The sequence below is a fragment of the Octopus sinensis genome, linkage group LG20 (genome assembly GCF_006345805.1).
Source record: "Octopus sinensis linkage group LG20, ASM634580v1, whole genome shotgun sequence".
Classification (NCBI taxonomy): domain Eukaryota; kingdom Metazoa; phylum Mollusca; class Cephalopoda; order Octopoda; family Octopodidae; genus Octopus; species Octopus sinensis.
The window spans coordinates 7,052,503-7,069,879 of record NC_043016.1 but is presented as its reverse complement, the minus strand read 5'-3'; the positions used below and the strand labels follow the sequence as shown (position 1 = coordinate 7,069,879).

The 17,377-nt window shown below is 38.3% G+C and overlaps 1 protein-coding gene across 1 annotated transcript in view; it reads right to left on the bottom strand.

The window, feature by feature from the left end:
- Positions 1-16,939, bottom strand: part of LOC118767310 (polypeptide N-acetylgalactosaminyltransferase-like 6) — a 142,293-nt gene extending 125,354 nt beyond the window's left edge. The window contains exon 1 of the mRNA XM_036511683.1: positions 16,716-16,939. Coding sequence (XP_036367576.1) covers positions 16,716-16,898 — 183 coding nt within the window. The 5' untranslated portion in view covers positions 16,899-16,939. The remainder of the gene's footprint in view (positions 1-16,715) is intronic.
- Positions 16,940-17,377: the final 438 nt, after the last annotated feature.

The following is a 17,377-nucleotide window of genomic DNA, read 5'->3' as shown; positions in this document are numbered from 1 at the left end:
GTGCAAGACAGAGCTGGCCAACGGCCACGAGACGGACGGTGCTTTTAGTGTCACCGGCACGGGGCCAGGCGAGGCTGGCAACGAACACGAAACGGATGGTGCTTTTACGTGCCACCGACACGGGGGCAGGAGAGCTGGCAAAACGGCCATGAGCGAAGGTGCTTTTACGTATCACCGGCACGGGTGCCAGACGAGGCTTGACAGGACACGAACAGATGGGTCACTTAACCCCTGCTTTCTGATATATGATTTGATTCTGATTGTTCTCACTGGTCTTGCCGGGTCTTCTCATGCACAGCATACTTCCATAGGTCTCGGTCTCTGGTCAGTTCCTTGGTGACCCTAGAGTTCGAAGGTCGTGCTTCAACACCTCGACCCAGGTTTTCCTGGGTCTACCTCTTCCACAGGTCCCCTCAACTGCCAGGGTGTGGCTACTTTTCACACACCTATCTTCATCCATTCTCACACATGACCATACCAGCGCAATCGCTCTCTTGCACACAAACATCTGATTCCTCTTAGGTCAACTTTTCTCTCAAGGTACTTACACTCTGTCGGACTATGAACACTGACATTACACATCAACGGAGCATACTAGCTTCATTTCTCGCGAGCTTACGCATGTCCTCAGCAGTCACGCCCATGTTTTCCTGCCATGTAGCATGGCTGTTCGTACACATGCATCATACAGTCTGCCTTTTACTCTGAGCGAGAGGCCTTTAGTCACCAACAGAGGTAAGAGCTCCCTAAACTTTGCCCAGGCTATTCTTACTCTAGCCGTTACACTTTCAGCACACCCACCCCCACTACTGACTTGGTCACCAAGATAACGGAAGCTATCAACTACTTCTAGTTTTTCCCCTGGAAAGTGACGGAAGTTGTTTTCTGCAGATTTTCAGAGGTTAATGCTCCCGAGCATCTGCCACATACAAAAACCATCTTCATAGTTAGCCTTCCTATGACATTGCTGCACCTCTTATGTGTCCATGCTTACAATTGGTGCATCTTATAGAGTTTCTACCTACACCTTTTCTACAGATCGAGCAGGGCATCTACCTGAAGGCGTTTGTGATTGTCTACCTTCCTACTTATACGACTTTGGTTTTAGCTAGGTTGACTCTAAGGCTTCCTTCGATTATAAACCATGCTTCCACACCTGAAACTTCTTCCCAGTTCTGATAATGACTCAGCAATTAGAGCAAGGTCATCAGCATAGAGGAGCTCCCAGGGGCATCCTGTCTTGAATTCCTCCGTTATTGCCTGGAGGACTATGATAAATAGGAGGGGGCTGAGGGGACTGAGCCTTGGTGGACCCCTACCTCTACCCGGAATCTTCACTGTACTCATTTCCAACCCTCACCTTACTACAGCGTCCCTGTACATGGTTGCACAGCTATCACTAACCATTCTTCTATTACTAGTTTCCTCATTGACCACCATATGAGGGATCGGGGGGACCCTGTCGAAGGCTTTCTCCATGTCAACAAAAGCCAGGACAGGGCCTTATCTTTGGCTAGGTATTTCTCCTGAAGCTGCCTTACAGGAATATAGCATCAGTGGTACCTTTCCCTGGCACGAAACCAAACTGCATCTCATCTAAACTAACTCTCCTCTCTAATTAGTTGGCTTATGACCCTCTCTGGCAACCTTCATCACCTGATCCAACAGCTTGATACCTCTGTAATTATGTATCTAGGGCATCACCTTTACCTTTTGTAGCAGTTGACTATTATGCTGCTACACCAGTCATTGGTATGACTCCTTCATGTATCACTGATTAAATATACAGGTGACTAGGCTATAGCCGACACTACCAGATATTTTGAGCATCTCTGCTGTGATACCTGATGGGCCTGGGGCTTTCCCTGTCTTCATGCTTCTAATTGCCTTAGCTACTAAGGAACTATCAACCCTGATAGCTGGTCCCTCTGTTGGGTCAACGTTCGGCAGACTCTCTTTATCCCATTCATTTCTTTATTCAGCAACCCTTCATAGTGGCATCTCCAAGCCTCTCTATTTGCATCCTCGTTTAGCGCAAGTGAACCATCTTCCATGCGAACACACTTCTCTCCCACCACATCACAATTCTCTCTCACACACTGTCTTGCAACGCGAAACACCCCAGTCTTTGGTCCTCACGGCGCAGAACATTGGCAAATTTTTTCTTATCTGCTTCCCCTCTGGCTAGATAGACCTGTTCTAGCTTCCCTTTTAGCAGTCTGATACAATTCCCTGCTACCAACATTCTTCCAGTGCTTCCAAGTCTGTCTCTTTTCTCTAATAGCCCTGTCTACGACACTGTTCCACCACCACGTTCCTTGGGACGAGAGGGGACTTTGCACCAGCCACAGATCTGGTCAGTGGCTCTCAGCAGGTTGTCCCTTAGAAACGTCCAGTTGTCCTATACCAATGTGATACACGATCCCCTTCTACTTCGTCAAAGGCTTCAAGTAACATGTCTCTAAATCTCTGTCCATTCACAGGATCCAGCTTCCAGATCTTCTTCTCCATGTTGGTCGGCTTCTGGTTGTCCTCCTACTCCTGATCCTAAAGTCACTAACTACCAGTCTATGTTGTGGGGTGCATTCTTCGCCTGGGAAGGTTTTGGCATTTATAAGTAGCCATCTTCCCTTTGCCTGGCAAGGATGTAGTCAATTTGGCTGGTATGTTGGCTGATCGGAACATACCAGAGCAAGCACATAAATGTGAAAAACAAGGGGGAAAAAAGTGCTCAAATACCAGAGGTATATATGCTTGCAAGTTAAATACATTTTGAAATCTGATGATTGCTACAAATGTATGAAGGCACTAACTGAACTTTATGAATTTTACAAAATATCTTTTTTAATGTTTAACACACTTTAACATTGTAAACATATTAATATTTTTTTTTAAATACCATAATAAAAAATGTGAAAATCAGACAGTTTTAACTTTATTCAACTGATATATATATTCTAAGTACATATACATATCTACTACATATGTGTGGGTGTGTTTGTTTGTGGTGTTGTTATCTAACTCCTCCTACATTGTTCTATTGATTTTGATGAAACTTGACACATAAGTAGAACTCATGTCAAGAAAACTAGTCACATACTTAGATTGTTGAAAAAAAATTGATAATAGGGCCCCAGAAGGGATTCTTATATCTACTACATATTACTAATATATTTTATTTTTAAACATCCAAGTGAAATAACCCATTGCTCCTGAATGGGTTATTTCACGTGGACGTAAACACACTAGCATCGGTTGTTAAGCTATGTTGGGGGGACAAACACACACACACATACATACATATATATACATATATAGACAGGCTTCTTTCAGTTTTGTCTACCAATCACTCACAAGGCATTGGTCGGCCCAGGGCTATAGCAGAAGACACTTGCCCAAGATGCCACGCAGTGGGACTGAACCCAGCGAACCATTGTGGTTGGTTAGCAAGCTACTTACCACACAGCCACTCCTACACCTATATATATATATATATATATATACATATATACGACAGGCTTCTTTCAGTTTCCGTCTACCAAATCCACTCACAAGGCATGGTCGGGTGGGCCCGGGGCTATAGCAGAAGAAGACACTTGCCCAAGATGCCACGCAGTGGGACTGAACCCAGAACCATGTGGTTGGTTAGCAAGCTACTTACCACACAGCCACTCCTGCGCCTGATGATGATGATAATGATGATATATACTCTTGCACACACAGTAATTTATATATAATGTATACACACACGTGTATTATGCATGTGTATGTATAGGCCTGTCTATAAATAGTAACACAATAATCATCATCATCGTTATCATTATCATTTAACGACTGTCTTCCATGCTGGTATAGGTCGGACAGTATCAACCAATAGCGTAAACTTGCAAATATCTTAGCAAGCATGCTCGAAAATTCCCAAGTATATTTGATCCTATTTGAAGTCGATTGTAATTCTTTGGTAATCAACTTATTGAAAAAACCCTATTATCAGGAAGGAGTAAATGAAATTCATTAACTGAATATATTAACGAGACACAAGACACAATAGTGTGTTAATTGATGCAAGAGCCGGATGTTAATGAACTAACGAACTAAAAGAAAACCAAATATCTTGGCCAATGTATGCAGCGTGGATTTTTTTTTTTGTCCTGATTCTGTTGCCTACATTTAATACCCAAGGATTGACGATTATGGAAAGGCAAAACGAGCAGCTAAGTACATTCTAGGTAGAAAAAAAAAAGAAATAATAAATAAAACAAAATAATAATAATGATAATAATAATAATAAAAATAAAAAAATAATAATATCAATGATGATGATGATGATAATAATAATAATAATGTTAATGATAATAATAATAATAATGATAATAAAATAATAATAGTAAAATAATAATAATTAGTAATAATAATAATAATAGTAATATAATAATAATGATAATAATAATAATGTTAATGATAATAATATAATAATGATGATAATAATAATAATAATAATAATAATAATAATAATAATAAACCAGAGATATGTTGTGAAAGACCAAAACAATAAAGTTTGCTTATTGATCGACCGGTGATCATAATATCTCAGCGAAAGAGGTTTGACAAGCTCAGAAAAAATAAAGACCTACTCATTGAAATTGAGAAAATGTGGCATCTCACGGCGGTTACAATACAGTGATTGTAGGAGCACTAGGAATGATCAAGAAGGGAACGAAAATTATATGAGAATGATCCCTGGCTTACCATCCCTGCAAAAAGTGCCAAAAGATTGTCTTAACTGGTACATCACATGTATTGAGAAGAGCATTGTCGATGTGAGAACTGTTGCTGCTCAGGTATTTTAATTTAATTAAAAAAAAAAAAATAATAAAAATGAACGAACTATTGAGTTTGGTTTAATGGCCTACCAATGATACTATGAGTTTCTTTGCCCTAGGAGTCGGGAAGACACTCGGCAAGAAATGAAGCAAATTTGAAAGAAGAAAAAAAAAATAATAATAAATATAATAATAATAATCATACTAATAATAATAATAATAAGACGAAGAAGAAGAATATTAATGATAATATTAATAATAATAACAATAATAATAATAATAAAAAAAAAAAATAATAATGATAATGATAATAATGATAATAATAATAATAATAAGACGAAGAAGAAGAATATAATGATAATATTAATAATAAAATAATAATAATAATAATAAAAAAAAAAAAATAATAATGATAATGATAATAATGATAATAATAATAATAATAAGACGAAGAAGAAGAATATTAATGATATATTACTTAATAAAAAAATAATAATAATAAGTTGTGATGCATGTGCTGGTGTACCTTTATCAGACGGGTAGTCATGATGGGTATATTGGGCTTCGAGATATTTTACCCCCAGTGTCACTTTGATGGCATGAACTGCTCTCTCACTCAATAAAATAATAACAAAAATAATAATGATATGATAATAATGATAATAATAATAATAATAATAATAATAATAATAATAATAATAATAATAATAATAATAATAATAATAATAAAGAAAAAAAATGCAAACTCTCTTGTTATCTATGCTGCAGTTTTTACAGCACCAATGAAAAATGTTGCTACTAAAGCATAATTAAATAATTAATGAATTCACAGCATATAATTTAATTTTACTGCAACGATTACTTAATTATTGAAAAGTTTTTGTTACTTTGTACATAGGTGGAGACTATATACTGGTGCTCCATTGGTTATGGTGACAAGTGTTTCAGTTGATCCGATCAATGGAACGGCCTGCTCAGGAAAAATTAACATGCAAGTGGCTGAGCACTCCACAGACACGTGTACCCTTTATGCAGTTCTCAGAGATATTCTGCATGAAACGAAATGTGACAAGGGTGGCCCTTTGAAATATACGTACTACTCAGTTTTGCCAGCTGAGTGGACTAGAGCAATGTGAAATAAAGTTTCAAGAACACAACACCCCACCAGGAATCAAACTCACAACCTCATGATTGTGAGCTGAACATCCTAACCATTAAGCCATGCCATAATTTTCTCAGATATAAGATATATATATATATAGCAGCTATCTGGCCTCCGTGCTGGCGGCACGTAAAAGACACCATTCGAGCGTGATCGTTACCAGCATCGCCTTACTGGCATGTGTAAAAGATCCGAGCGAGGTCGTTGCCAGTACCGCCTGACTGGCATGTAAAAAGCACCCACTACACTCTTGGAGTGGTTGGCATCAGGAAGGGCATCCAGCTGTAGAAACTCTGCCAGATCAAGATTGGGGTCTGGTGCAGCCATCTGGCTCACCAGTCCTCAGTCATTCGTCCAACCCATGCTAGCATGGAAAGTCGACGTTAAACGATGATGATGATGATGATATATATAAATATATACATAATTAGGTAAATGGATATATAAGTAAAAAAAACAGATAAGTATGTAGGTAGGTAATATGGACAAACAAACACCCGCATACACACATACATATGCAAAAAAAACTGGAACACATGATTATATACACACATGCACACTTCACACACACACACAAGGACACAAATGGGGACACACATTCATACATAGCAGATGCACAGTCATGCAAACTCATGCATATAGACACACTCTAACACGCACACACAAAGAGACAGAGGTACATACACAAATTCACACACAGAAACACACACAAACACATGACCATATAGAATACATACATACAAACACACACGCATACATATACATATACATAGCACACTAAACCACATACACACACACAGACAAACAAAAAGAACACAGCTCTCATAATGGACGAGCCAAAAAACCAGTGAAGAGGTTGCAAGAAGCAATGAAAAATCTTTAGAAAAAAATAAGTAAATGAATGGAAATCGAACTGATGAGTTTGTTAATTAAATAAGGCAATAAAGCATTAAACGACTCTCTCCAGACCAATGAAATAGGCTTCAGTACATGAATACAACATATATATATATACATATAGGGGAGTTTACGAAAAAGAAACAAAAGACGAAGACAGGTGGGTACAAAACAAACAGATGTATTAGATAACGCTCAGGAATAGAAAAAGTCTTTTACGTTTCGAGCCTATGCTCTTCTACAGAAAGGGACACAGAAAAAACAAGGGAGAAAAAAATGTGTGTAGTGGCTAATGATCTATCATGGCGACTAACTCGGACAGAAGGGTCACACACCTAAAATATATTTTGTGTCTGGAGAGAGTCATACTGCCTTAATATCTAACACACTCACTGGTTCAATCTCCACTCATTATTTATTTATTTTTGGAATACATGGAAAATAAATAATAAAGGAGTGAAAATTGAACCAGTGAGTGTGTTAATTAATGAGGCATTAAAGCAGAATGTCTCTCCCCAGACACAAGAAAAAAATCTGAGGTCAAAATGGATATCATCAGCAAAGGGCAGAGAAGGGCATATAAGTCTAAAGTGGCACATATAAATATACAGACTTACTCACACACATGCAGTTATGTACCTACAGAAAGAGAGGGGGAGAGGGGATTAGGGGTGAGATGGGGAGAGGGGAGGAGAGAGGAGAGAGATCATTTCTCTTTTCATAGAATAAAGCATAAAACACATTCTGAAATTTGAATTATTTACATCACTATTTGCGACTAGGAAACATTACAAGCTTCCTTGGATTCTCCTAAATTAAAATACACCAGGTCTATGTTTTGCTAAATAAAAAAAATATGACAAAAATTAAAGCAGTTGATTCATTGTGTCTAGAGGGCCCACAAATGCTTCAGTGGATTTGCAGAATCTTTTACTAAATAAAAGATTTTACTAAAATAACCCTTTTTACTACCAATCCACCTGGAGCTTCCCCTGGTTCTATGACATAAAAATTAGTGTTTACTTGAAAGATAGACCGTTATGTAAACCTCCTCGAGGAATGTGAAGAAACAGGCTGGAAAGCAGAACATTTTCCAATCGAAGTCGGATGTAGAGGATTCGTTGGACACGGTGTGAGATGACTGTTGTTATCGTCAGGCCTAACTCATTGTAAAGCCAAACGACCATGACCGATATCCAAACTACAGCGGAGAAGGCTAGCCACTGGATTTGGTTAAAAAGAGACGATGAACGATGGCTAGAAGAATATTGAGCTTTATTTGATAACCAGCTGATCTAGCAAGTGGGGCCTCATATCAGGTGCGCACTGATGCCGTCGAGAGGTAGGCCCCGAAACGGCATGCATTCTCTCCTGATGACCCCATACACTTGCTGGCTTCTGGTATGCGGAGTTTTTGACTGGTAGCACTTGCATGTGCAAGTTGTTTGCAAGACATATAAATGTTCTTAAAATTCTAAAATTGTTCATTTGTGTTCCAAACACCAGCTAAATAATGACAAAGGTATTCTACTTAATTCTCAATTATTTCCAAAATTAATTAAAAGAAAGGCTGTGTAGTTCAACAGAATTATGGTAACAAAAGGGTTGAAGTGATCTAAATTAAAAGCTTCCAAGGCATAGGCATGGCTGTACGATAAGAATGTAGTTTTAGCAGCAGAGATTAGAGGTTAGAGAGAGGAGAATGAGAGATTTATATTCCTGAGAGTCAAGCTTTTTGTTTCCATATCTCTTCTGAAATATACTACCATTGTTCTAATTAATTTCAATATTTATGAAGAATTTAGAAAAATACCTTTGCCATAATTAACCCTTTTGTTACCATATTTCTGTTGAGATGCTCTGTGTTTCTTTCAATTAATTTAAAATATAACAAAGAATTTAGTAAAATAACTTAGTTACCATTAAGCTGGTGTTAGGAACATAAATTGTGACTAAGGTTTGGTGGAAGATTTTAATTCAGAACTTATGAAAACAAGACATTTAGTACTACAGAGCCAGAGGTGGTTTTAGCCAGGTTGGTATCGAAAGGGTTAAGCTGGTGTTTGGAACATAAATTAACACAAAGTTTTGATGGAAGAAAGTCTTAATTTTGATCACTTTAACCCTTTTGTTACCATATTTCTGTTAAGGTCACTTTTAGGTGGGTTAGAGTCACATAAGTGCTAAACCATAACATCCTACAAAAAATACAATGGCACTGCACTAGGTGGCCAGACTAGAAGCATAACCTTGTTTATCTTCATTTTAAAAGATGGGATGAACCCTTTCCTTACTGTATTTATTTTGAGATAATCTGTGTTTCTTTCAATTACTTTAACTATAACAAAGAATTTAGTAAAAGAACTTAGTTATCATTAAGCTAGTGTTAGGAACATAAATTGTGACTAAAGTTTGGTGGAAGAATTTAATTCAAAACTTATGAAAACAAGACATTTGTACTCAGAACCAGAGCCAGTTTCAGTCGGGTTGGTAAAACGAAAGGGTTAACCCTATCTGATATCATTCATTTTCTCTCCTGTAAAGAAAATTTTTTAAGCAAGATCTTAACAAATTATCTATTGCTTATGTGTAAGTTGGAGGTAATAGTGAGGGGTGAAGCGAGCACATATGGAGAAATATCATCAAATTTATCTCTCTTTATAGATTTTATTGGTTTGTTTAATTTGAAGTTTGTTTTGTGTGTGAGAATGAGGGAGACACAATCAGCCATAAAGCCAATCCTATTTTTAAACCCAACAGCTGGAAGTCAGCAGTAACAGCAGGGTGAGGAGGATTCTGTACACCTGTACACCATGTGGACAGATGTGTGTGTGTGTGTGTGTGTGTAACACACCCCAAAAGTACACAAAAAGAAGGATAGTAAATATTAGAGAAGATAAAAAATTTTATTAAATATAGACTAATTCTCAATATTGATAAATACTGGTGGTGGTGGTGGTGGTGGTGGTGGTTGTGTGTGTATGTGTGTGTGTTCTTTTTTTTTTAAATCAATATCAATTCTTATTTTGTTACATCTATTGATCTAACAAACAGTTTGTGAACAAATGTATTGTTGGTTGAAGTCTTTTTTTTTTTTTATCTTTCTAAGGGCTGATCACTAGAACTCCACATATCCCTGTTTGTCATGCAGAACAGCTACTAAAAAAAAGTACACTCACAAATCATCATCGTCATCATCATCATCATCATTAATGTTATCATCATTCTAACAAAAGCTTAACAGAATTTGTTTGAAGGAGGCTTTCTATGACTGAACACCATTCCTGTCACCAATCCTCACCTGTTTCCAAGTAAGGAAATACTCCCCTAAGGCCGAACATGTTTTTGTGGAAGAAACAAAGAATTCTATTCATATAAAAATCATGCTTGTTTACAACAATTGCCCAATGTCAACACAAAGACACAACACACACAAATATATATGTTTCTTTATTGACCACAAGGGGCTAAACACAGAGGGGACAAACAAGGACAGACAAAGGGATTAAGTCGATTACACCGACCCCAGTGCGAAACTGGTACTTATTTAATCGACCCCGAAAGGATGAAAGGCAAAGTCAACCTCGGCGGAATTTGAACTCACAACGTAGCGGCAGACGAAATACATATTTCTTTACTACCCACAAGGGGCTAAACACAGAGGGGACAAACAAGGACAGACAAACGGATTAAGTCGATTACATCGACCCCAGTGCGAAACTGGTACTTTATTTATCGACCCCGAAAGGATGAAAGGCAAAGTCGACCTCGGTGGAATTTGAACTCAGAATGTAACGACGGACGAAATACTGTTAAGTATTTCGCCCGGCGTGCTAACGTGTCTGCCATCATCATCATCATTTAGTGTCTGTTTTCCATGCTGGCATGGGTTAGATGGTTTGACTGAAACTTGTAAGACAGACACTGCACCAAGATCCAGTCTGATTTGGCATGGCTTCTTTGTCTGGATGCCCTTCCTAATGCCTGCTACACCAAGAATATAATGGGTGCTTTTTACATGCCACCATCATGGGTGCCAGTGATGTGACATTGGCATCAATGTGTGTGTGTGTGTGTGATGGCTGTCCAATCATGACTGGTGAAGACCATCACTGACCAATGTCCATGTAAAATGCCAACAATGCAAGTACATGAGGTTATTGCAGCCACAATCAGCTCCACCCAGCTCCACCCAGGTGGCTTCTATGCTTACTTTAGTGCCCTCCTACTTGACCAGCATTGGAAACACATCTCACCAGCCATTGCACAAACTAGAATTTTATGTCCACCCTAAAATGTCCAATGCTGTTCCTTGCATATCTGGTTTTATATGAAAGTGACCTTCTCCTAGAGACCTTCTCCTAGAGAAATTGAGGAGTACCTCACTCCCAGTGGTCTGCCAGCACTACGGTCACCAGCCTGGAATTTTTGAGGGCCTGTGATGTAGCTGGATAGTCACTGGACATACAGTAGGCTCATCTGTCCTTTTGACAGGACTTGCCTCTAGTCCTGCCAGGTTTCTGGCAACCCTTCTCACCAGGCAAGCCTAGTGAGGGTGCAGGTTTGGTTACCAAAGACCCAACCAGGCAACAGGTTGTACTGGATTCCATGTTAGCACACATGAGAAACTTCACAAATGACCTGATATATATATATACACACAATAATCATCACCATCTATATATATATATATATATATATATATATATATATATATATATATATAATATATATATATATATATATATATAAATCAGTAAATGGTGGGGTTGTGTTGACTGCACGCGGAAAAATGATAGGGGAAAAAATTATAATATTTCTTTTCCTCTTCCAAATCTTGAAAATTTGCCTTGAGATGATAAACCAGTTTGATTTATTATTATTTTTTCTTTTTTATTTTCCCTACACCCATTTTTATTAAAATTTACTTTCAAATTTTAGCATTCTGCCTTATTATAATTTTTCCTCTCCTATATACATATACATATACATACATACATACATATATACATACATACATACATACATACATCATTGCTTAGCATCCTCTTTCAATGCTGGCATGGGTTGGATGGTTTCACATGGAGCTGGCTATCAGGGAGCTATCCAGGCTCCCACAGTCTATTGTGACATGGTTTCACTGGCTGGATGCTCTTCCCAACACCAACCCACTTAACAGAGTGTGGTGTACACACACACACTCACAAGATTCTTTTACTTTCTCTCCACCAAAATCACACATAAGGCTTTGACTGGTCCAAGGATAAAAGCAGAAGATACTTGCCCAAGATTTCACATGGTGGAACGACAGCCTGAAATCATGTGGTTGACAAAATAATGAACAAAGCAACTTCTGGTGCACCATGCCAGAAAAACTGGTGAGGTACTCATGGATGGGATGTGTTTTTTGGAATAATGGTCTCATCCTAAGCTAAGCAACAATAATAGTAACAAAATTTAAATTTCTTCATCCTCGGGTAAACAATATCTGTCAGGATAATGTGCCTCAAAGTGATTACTCTGCCATGGTTATGAAGTTAATGTGCCACTGCATAATGTGCCGCCAGAGCTATGAAGTTAATGTGCCGCCAGAATCATGAAATTAATATGCCACTGTATAATGAAACACCACAACTATGAGGTAGACGTGCCATTGCATAATGTGCCACCAGAGCTATGAAGTTAATGTGTCACCACAACTGGCACAGTGCCGACAAAACGGCAATTTTAGAAAGCATAAATTGTTTCCAATGGTTTGGGGAAGGTTTAGCTGCTATTTCTGTCGGAGGTGGTGAAGCTGTTCCATCATTGGCTTTTGTTAGAGTATGTAGTTTATTTTACAGGTTGTTATTTAAGCTATCCCACCATGCAGTCCTCAAGAAAAAGAATGGAACATCATCATCATCATCATTACCATCACCAGTAGCAGCACCATCATCATCAGCAGCAGCACCATTATCATCATCAGCACTACCATAACCACCACCACCATCACTGCTGTCATCATCATCATCATCATTGTCATTGTCAGAGCCATCACCACCACCATCATCATAATCATATCAAGAGTGTTGTAGTTAATGTCAACATATGACTTTAGAATGTAAAAACATTCAAGAAATCTGAAGCAAAATCCATAAAACAATATAAAGAAATCCCTGTAAGAACTATGGAATAATGGCTTTGTTTGAAAGGAGGACTAGAGTAAACAGTGGCCATCTATCAGGTGACTTATCAGGTGTGTTTACTGAACATGTTCACAAATCTGACCTTCCCACACATGCCTGTCCACTTATTCTTATACTACATACTGTAGGATTTTTCTACGTGGTGATTGTTCAAGCTGCTAGAAACAGCAGCCAAGTGTTCTTCAAATGATATTCCACCAAAGAAAAACAACCACAAAAAAAAACTACAGCCAATAACCCTTTAGCATTCACAGGGTTCTGCCAAAATTAATGTTTATTTATTCTTTTATTTTTTTTTACTTGTTTCAGTCATTTGACTGCAACCATACTGGAGCAATGCCTTTAGGAGTTTTAGCTGAACAAACTGACTCCAGGACTTATTCTTTGGGAGCCAAGTACTTGTTCTATTGGTCTCTTTTGCTGAACAGGTAGGTTACAGAGATGTAAACACACCGACACTGGTTGTCAAATGGTGATGGAAGGACAAACACAAAGACACACACACACACACATATATATATATATCTACCAGAGTAAGCACATAAATGTGAAATAAGGTGGAAAAAATAGTACTCGAATACCAGAGGTAGAGTAATATGCTTTATTAAAAAGCAGCAAAAATATCACAAAAACTGTTACTCAGAGTTTCCCATTCCTGTTCGTCAGATAGTTTTGTTTCTAAACAAAGCAGTCTGATGAACAGGAACGGGAAACTCTGAGTAACAGTTTTTTGTGATATTTTTGCTGCTTTTAAATAAAGTGTGTGTATATATACGATGGGCTTCTTTAAGTTTCCCTCTGCCAAATCCACTCACAAGGCTTTGATCTGTCTGAGGTTATAGTAGAAGACCCTTGCCCAAAGGTTCCATGTAGTGGAACTGAAATCAGAGCCATGTTGTTGGGAAGCAAGTGTCTTACCACCACGCAGCCATGCCAGCACCAATTGTTCACATTGTTTTGAATTACTCGTGCATTATGTTGTAGCTTTGATATTTGGATAAGATAACTGTCAATTTTAGAATGACATTGTAGAGTAGGTGTGAGAGGCCGGATCTGGACAGTTTGAACATAAAACAAGTAGAATGCTTTAGCTGGATATGGCTGGTCAAAATGCTAAAGGATTAATATTGATTTCAAGTTTTGGCACAGGGCCAGCAATTTCAGGGAAGGGTTAAGCCTATTTACCTCAATCCCAGTGTTCAACAGACAAGATGAAAGGCAACGTTGACCTCTGCAGAATTTGAACTCAGGACATAAAAATAGACAAAATGTGGCTTAGAATTTTGCCAAGTGTACTAATGATTCTGCCAGCTTGCTGACCTATATAGCCATTAATATTGATTACTATATTATACATTAGATAATGTAGTTTTAGGTACACTGTCTGAATAAAAGTAAAATGTAATGGTCACACCTAGAATATCTTTGATCATAGGTCTGCTGGGTCAGGAGTGACCTAATATTAACCCTTTCGTTACTGTATTTATTTTTAGATGCTCTGTGTTTCTTTCAATTACTTTAAATATAACAAAGAATTTAGTAAAATAACTTAGTTATCATTCAGCTAGTGTTAGGAACATAAATTGTGACTAAGGTTTGGTGGAAGATTTTAATTCAAAACATTTGAAAACGAAACATTTGTACTCAGAGTCAGAGGCGGTTTCAGCCAGGTTGGTAACGAAAAGGTGAAACAGCAACTACAACCACTAAGACTAATTATTATACTCTACATCAGATAATGTAGTCATAAATACACCAACTCTATTTTAAAAAATACGATGATCACACCTGGAACATCTTTAATCAAAGGTTTACAGGTTCAAGATTGACCTGGAGTTTAACAATAGCAACAAAGAAAGAACACATTGGGTAATGTAATTCTGGGTTAGCTGCACACAAAAAAATGATGGAGTGGTCAAGGCTGGACTGTTTCTGATCATAGGTTTGCTAGATTGAGTTCGACCTGGAGTTAAACAACAACCAATTTCTTAGTGACATGCAGGTAGGAACAGGACCATGTATGTGCAGGCATGGTTCAGCCGTCTCTGGGTTTCATCTCACAGATGTCCAATTGGGTTCAAATCCGAGCTGAGAGCCAGCCACAGCATGGTTCAGGTGTTGTGATGAAGCTCATGGTGACTCTGGCCATATGGCAGGGAGCACAGTCCTACTGGAATGCGTGGCTATGGTGACATGTGAAGAATTGCATAATGTGAGGTTTTAAGGGTCTGATCAATAGCACTCTGCCTGAACCAACATTTTGGAACACATGGGACCCTATTCTCTGCTTCAGATCCATAGCACCCCACACATCTCTCTCCAAGACACATGTGTCTCTGTAGTGCTCACCTTTCCTACGCCACACCCTCACTCTGCCATCCGAGGTAGAAATGCAATACCAGCTCTCGTTAGAAGACTATTGACCTGCATTGTTGATGCCACCAATGTCAGTGCTGTGTAGCCCACTGTAGTTGTGTCTGATGGTGGCCAGGTGGTGACGAAGGGCCCTTGAGCAGGACAATGGCAACGCAGGTTGTTGGCAGCCAGGTAAAATTATACCATGTCATCACTGATGGGTTGCTGTCCAGTACCAATGGTCTAGGAAGCTGTCATGCTGGCCAGTCTGAAGTGAACACAGAGGTGTTGCAGGTGGATGAGATAGTCCTGCCTGGGCGTGGTCACCTGGAAGCACCCTCAGTGGGCACTGTCTGCAGTGTTGTTGGTATTGTTGTATTACTGTTGCAGGTGATAGATGGTGCTGACATGGACATTGTAAGCTTTCGCAACAACCAGGGTATGCTACCTTGCTTGCCGATAGCTTGTTCTCTCTGCACTGCTGACAGGTGGGTCATACCTGATGCATTCAAATTACAAATGCTAGGAATGTGGTTCAAGTTGGTTTTTATACCCATATCCTCCACCAGATGCACGTGCATTTCAGTTTTCATTACAACTGTTTGCAACTGCCACCAATGGCATTCAATGCAACTGCGTTTTGATGACTCGTTTCAGGGAAAGTTGAAAGGTTACCTGTAATTTGAGTCTCAGCCATAAACCAGCATATCTTGGAATATTTACACTTACATCCCCAAAATAAATCTTCAGAATTTATGATATAAAAATGACATTTGAAAAAATCGCGTTTTTTCTTGCAGTTCAGTGTATGTACAGAGGTTGATATATTTGACTAAATTTTCTTCAAGTCAGTGCCCCAGCATGGCCTCAGTCTAAAGATTGGAAATATAAAATCATAAAAGGATAACACCCAGTACACTCTGTAAAGTGGTTGGCACTAGGAAGGGCATCCAGCTGTAAAAATCATGTCAAAACAGATAATTGGAGCTTGGTGCAATTTCTCTGGTTTGCCAAGTCATGCCAGCACAGAAAATGGACATTAAATGATGATGATGATGAGGAGAATGAGGATGATGATGAGAAGGATGATGATGATGAGGAGGAGGAGGAAGAGGGGGAGGAGGGGAGGAGGGGAGGAGGAAAAAGAGGGGGAGAGGAGGAGGAGGAGGAACGCCATTTGATATCAATGCTATTCAAGCTTATATGCCCCAAAATTAGACTATTTTTCCTCAGTCAATATATGATGAAGGCTTGTAATTCAATTTACAAAATTAATGTTGGAATACTTACACCTTTATTAACATCCTCTCGATTGACTTTATTTGGTACGACAGCACGTTCAACAGGAAGAATTTCATTTCTAGTGGTTTGTTCAACAGACCCAAAAAGAAGTCGAAGTGCAAACGGTCCAAAAACAACACAAACAAACCCAACAATTAGATATTTCAACAGCGTTACCGGATGTCTCCGCATTTTTTAATTCTGTTCTTCCAATATGGAAAAAATATATTTAACTGAAAAGAAAAAAAGAAAAATATAAATAAAATTGTTGTTTGTTTTAGATTATTAAATATTTAGAGCAAAATATTTAACCCTTTTGAGTTTTCTGTTAAAATATATATACTGCTGTGCTTCAATATTAATTTCAAAAATAATGAAGAATTTAGTAAAATAACTCTTGTTATTAAGCTTGTGTTTGGAACAGAAATTAACATGAAATTTTGATGGAAGAAGGTTTTAACTGAGATAACTTTAACCCATTTGTTACCATATATGGTAATGGGAGAGACGTTTGCATTGGTATGATCATGTACTATTCTTATTCAAGCAGCTACACTTTCAGCACACCAGCCCCCGCTACTGACTTGGTCACCTAGGAATTGGAAGCTCTTAACTACTTCTAGTATTTCTCCCTGGAATGTGGCAGAAGTTGTTCTCTGCACATTTTCAGT